The following is a 4685-nucleotide window of genomic DNA, read 5'->3' as shown; positions in this document are numbered from 1 at the left end:
AATGCCAAACGTAAATTCTGTTACATAATTGAAAACGAAAATTTTAAAAGGGAACAGTACACATCATAATTATTTGTTGTCCAAGTATGAATAAAGGCAACAGTAGTATACCACTGTTCGAAATTCATAAATCTATAGAGAAAAAACAAATCCGAGTTACAAACTAAAACTGAAGGAAACGCATCAAATATAAGAGAACTACGACACAACAGAAATACAACATTAAAATGTATCACACACAGAAACGAACTATAATATACAATGGTCATTTCCCTGACTTGGTACATGGCATTTTAAGATAACAAAGGTGGGTTGAACCTGGTTTTGTTGCATGCCAAACCTCCAAATTTAAAGGCAATGTTAATTATAACATAACAATGAAAATATTACATGAGAGGACTACAATACAAATAAATGGGAGAAAATATAGGACAGAGAAACAAATGATTAATAGCCAACAACAGGTACCTGGTTCAAAATTTTAATACGTCAGACGCGCGCCACGTCCACATATGAAATATGGATTCATATGTAGACTTTCTGAATATTACGTGGGCATGCGTTTGTAGATTTATTATGTTATTAACCATAGTTATCACATATTAAGTGACATGACTTCATGAAAAAATGTAGTTTTTGGAATTATTAAGACGTCTATCAACACAGGACAGCGCACACGCCTCCAAAAACAACATTCATACCCATTGCACGAAAAAAAACTAAATTTGAACTTGTAGGTCTGTAAATAGAACCATTTCAAAATTGAAATGTCACTTTTTTAGGCAATATCTCGTGGGACAACTGATTTTGTAGGAGTTCAACTCTACGTACAACAGTAAATGATACATGTATCTCTTCGTTAAAGTATTCACCACAGCATAGCATTCTCCGATTTTCAATATTTTGATCAGTTGAATGAGAAAACTGAGATTTAGAAATGTACATACCTTTTGAAGCGGTGACAATTACTCCACTCAAGCACAACCGGAAAATCCTCTCACGGTTTTCATTGCAGAACCAAATGTTCTGCGTGTGTAGATTACCAGCCGTGCTGAAGCCGGATGGAGATTCTACGGCAAATGTTTAAATGTGGAAACTGTTTGTCTTGGATGTTACTTTTAGACAGCTGTTAGCAGTCTTCGATTTGGATATAATTTTTTTTTTAAATTTGCTTTTAGTTGTTAGTTTTTTAAGTAGCTTTTGATTTTGCCATTTCATGTTGTGTTAAACTTAACTTCTTTTGTTTATTCTTGCAATACAACTAGTCCGATAAATGTAGCATATCATATCATTTATTTACCCATTGTGTTTTTAGTGAAACATCTGTTACTGTTTCAGATATTCAGATATTGTCAAAAAAATATTCTCATAGGTACAAAAAAGAGTACTCGCCATAGTGTGGAAAAGATAACACTTAAACAATTTACTCCGTATTGATTACAGAAGATAATCGATATTGTTTTTTTATATTCCTACAACAAGATTTCAGCGATTCATATGAGCTTGGTTTTTTTTTTAATATTTAACGCTTATCATTGAGTTGTCAAATTTGCGCCGATCTGATTTCATTTTAGGTCAAAATAAAGGTTATTACTTGAAAGACGGTAAAAAGTCTAGTTTGCTATTTTGTCATATCTATTTTTTAATTTGTTTTTAACTTTGAATATCAATTTTGTATTTATATTTTGATCCCGTTTTTTAGTTTTAGCAGCGGCGATTCAATTAAATGTAATTTACTGTTTATTTTATTTTGTATTCATCTGATACACAGTTTAGAATTTTTCTTTGTTTGTCATCCACTGTGACTTTGAGTGTATTTTGTCAGACGTCGTCACTTAAACTTGCAACACGTTTGGCCTAATCATAACCACCAACTATGTTTCAGTAACAAAAATATAATCAATGTATAATTTATTCTTTTCTAATAAGCAGAAATGTCAACCTCAGCCTCTATACCGGTAACTTCCGGCAGATCCTCCATGGTAACCATGATATTTACCACCATATTTACCGCCGTATTTACCACCATATTTACCGCCATATTTACCGCCATATTTACCACCATATTTACCGCCATATCTACCATATTTACCACCATGATCACTGTTCTGTAAAATAAATTAGACATATTTAAGAAAGTGATCATGACCACTATTCTGTAAAACAATTGAGATACAGTTAAGAAAGAGATCATTGCAGTAGATGTATTGATTGATCTTGCTATTGTGTAAGACTAGCGTTAACATGTTTAATGATAATTAATATGTGATGTTTGTTTCTCCAGGGTACACACAAACTCATCAAACTACAATGCCACTAAGTTTATAACAATAAGATGTATTGTTGTATTTTGTTAAAATTTGTATTATATTGTGTTTGTTTTACGGAGCTACGGGAAAAAAAGAAAGCTGAACGAACTCCGTTTTTCTCGCATCTTAATTAATAATAAAGCTTTCTACAAATTAAATACATTTTACTTATTCCGACAATGACCAAATTTTGTAGTTGCAACTGACGACTGTAAGGGGAGGTGTTTACATTTATATTTAAAAAACACAAACTGTGTGAACAGCAATCTACATGTACATTAATACCCAATACCTCCGAATTGTTAAAAAATCATTTACAGGAAATATATTATTTTGTGACATCTAGATTACATTTTTAGCCATTATTACGTGGTCAGTCTTCTAAATGTAGAAACAATCAAATAAGCCTATCAGTGAAGCATAAATGTAAAAAAGAAGATGTGGTATGGTCACCGAAATATAAATATGACCGATCGGCTCAATTCTAAACATACTAGATCAATGTTCAAGGCACATTCATATTCTTTTGACTTACCAGTTTGAATATACATTTTTTTAGTTTTCCTATTTTTTGTTACCAAACTAAGATATCGCACAAATGTGTTGGGCTCTAAAATTAGTTCGAACAATAAATTATTACCTTTTGAAATAAATAATTGGAGTTAAACAACGCCAATATTTTGAAACGGTTGGTTGATTTGCTACATATGTATACTGCCGTCTAATTCAAGCAGATTGCAGATCCTTTGTTTGTATTAACAACATAAAATGTAGCAATTTGTCTCCAGTTAGTTTACATGTGTATGATTTTTTATTCATTCGGAGCATCAAGAGGTAAACAAATTTTATAACCCCACTTACAAAATATATGTTTTACAGTTATTGGTTGACGTTTTGGTATTTTTGATATTTTCTTTTTACATATTTTTTCAAAATTAACCAGGCATACACAATCCATATTATTTTTATCCTGTTTACATGTATGTAGATATGATATGCATGTGCGTTTAGAACAATGAAACAAAAACAGTTTTCTTAATTCCTAGATCATATATAAATAATAAAAATGTTCACTCACCCCTCCACCAGAATTTCCTCCTTTACTTTTACTCCTTCTGTTATATATTCCATAGGCATCTAAAATGATCAAAATACTGTAAATTCAGAAATTAATGCGAGGTTTTTATTATTGCGAAAAATGCGACTGAGTTGTAAACGCAATAATTTAAACTCGCATTTTGAAATATTTTATATGAATTTAACAGGATTTTTCTCAAAATCGTAAAAATTTAAATCGCATTCAAGTCTAAAATAACAAAGTCGCAATAATAAATGCACGCAATAATTTCTGAATTTACAGTAATGAGTAATGCATACAGTTATATCTCCTAGTCACAATTTCACCGACAAGCAAGTAAACATATGTCCTTAACATATACATGTCAAGTTTAAATGAAAACGAACCAAACCAAAAAATGCGGATGACATCTTCAAATTAAGACGTTTATTAGTTTATTGATGCTCAATCAGGTCCATTAGGAGATGACAATCAAATGTTTGCACTTTGGTCGGGTTGTTGTCTTTTGACATGTTCCCCATTTCCATTCCCAATTTCATTAACTAACGAAAACTGAGGGAATTGTTTTCACTACAATGGAAAATGGATGTGCATTGTCATTAACATTCGTCATTAACATTAGTCATTAAAATTCGTCATAATCATTCGTCATTAACATTCGTCATGCAAATTCGCTCTCAGTTGAAATGTCAAAATCAGTAATAGAACGCAATCGGTAAAATTGGAGCACAGACCACAAGTACTTGTTTCCAGTCACTTTCGATTCCGACACATGGTATCAGTCTTTTTTCTACTCACCAACTGGCATTGTAACTGATGCCACCATCAACAGAGCAACAAGGACTATGATTCCGAATAACTTCATGTCTGTAATATTTGAGTTTAACAGTTCTCTTTCACGTTTTATTGGGAAGCTGACGATAATCAAGATTCAGTTCTAGTTTATATATTTTTTGTGCCCGAAACAGCTGGTTAGCACAAATATAAAATTACAATAACTTTATATTGTTACAACATGTTTGACAACGTTTGTTAAAAATGTCAAACCCTACAACATTGAAGGACAATGAAAAAGCTACAATAGGTATTGTGCCAGTATTAATATATATCCAAATAACAAGGATTTATATACATTTATATGTAACACTTACAATACGACGAGATTAAAAACTACCTTGCTTATAAATGTAGGACTAGTACTCTAAAGTGCGGTGGGAACGGTAAAGTACGATGGCCACGCTAAAGTGCGATGGTCTGCGCTAAAGTGCGATGCCTTTATACGCTAAAGTCCGATGGTC

The 4685-nt window shown here is 32.0% G+C and overlaps 1 protein-coding gene across 1 annotated transcript; it reads right to left on the bottom strand.

Moving 5' to 3' along the window:
- Positions 1-1898: 1898 nt before the first annotated feature.
- Positions 1899-4300, bottom strand: LOC139486987 (protein suex-1-like). Its single transcript, XM_071272019.1, has 3 exons — positions 4186-4300; positions 3388-3446; positions 1899-2108 (listed from the first exon to the last, which is right to left on the bottom strand). The coding sequence occupies exons 1-3, from the start codon at positions 4250-4252 to the stop codon at positions 1944-1946; spliced, it is 291 nt and encodes a 96-aa protein (XP_071128120.1). The 5' UTR covers positions 4253-4300; the 3' UTR covers positions 1899-1943.
- Positions 4301-4685: the final 385 nt, after the last annotated feature.

The sequence above is a fragment of the Mytilus edulis genome, chromosome 8 (assembly GCF_963676685.1).
Source record: "Mytilus edulis chromosome 8, xbMytEdul2.2, whole genome shotgun sequence".
In the NCBI taxonomy this organism is placed as follows: domain Eukaryota; kingdom Metazoa; phylum Mollusca; class Bivalvia; order Mytilida; family Mytilidae; genus Mytilus; species Mytilus edulis.
The sequence above is the reverse complement of the archived record's forward strand: the minus strand, read 5'-3'. Positions and strand labels throughout refer to the sequence as shown.

Coding starts and splice junctions, on each gene's coding strand:
- LOC139486987 (XM_071272019.1), bottom strand. CDS start 4,252: ATGAAGTTATTCGGAATCATAGTCCTTGTTGCTCTGTTGATGGTGGCA. Junction 3,447..4,185: donor ATCAGTTACAATGCCAGTTG/GTGAGTAGAAAA, acceptor TGATCATTTTAG/ATGCCTATGGAATATATAAC. Junction 2,109..3,387: donor GAGGAAATTCTGGTGGAGGG/GTGAGTGAACAT, acceptor TTTATTTTACAG/AACAGTGATCATGGTGGTAA.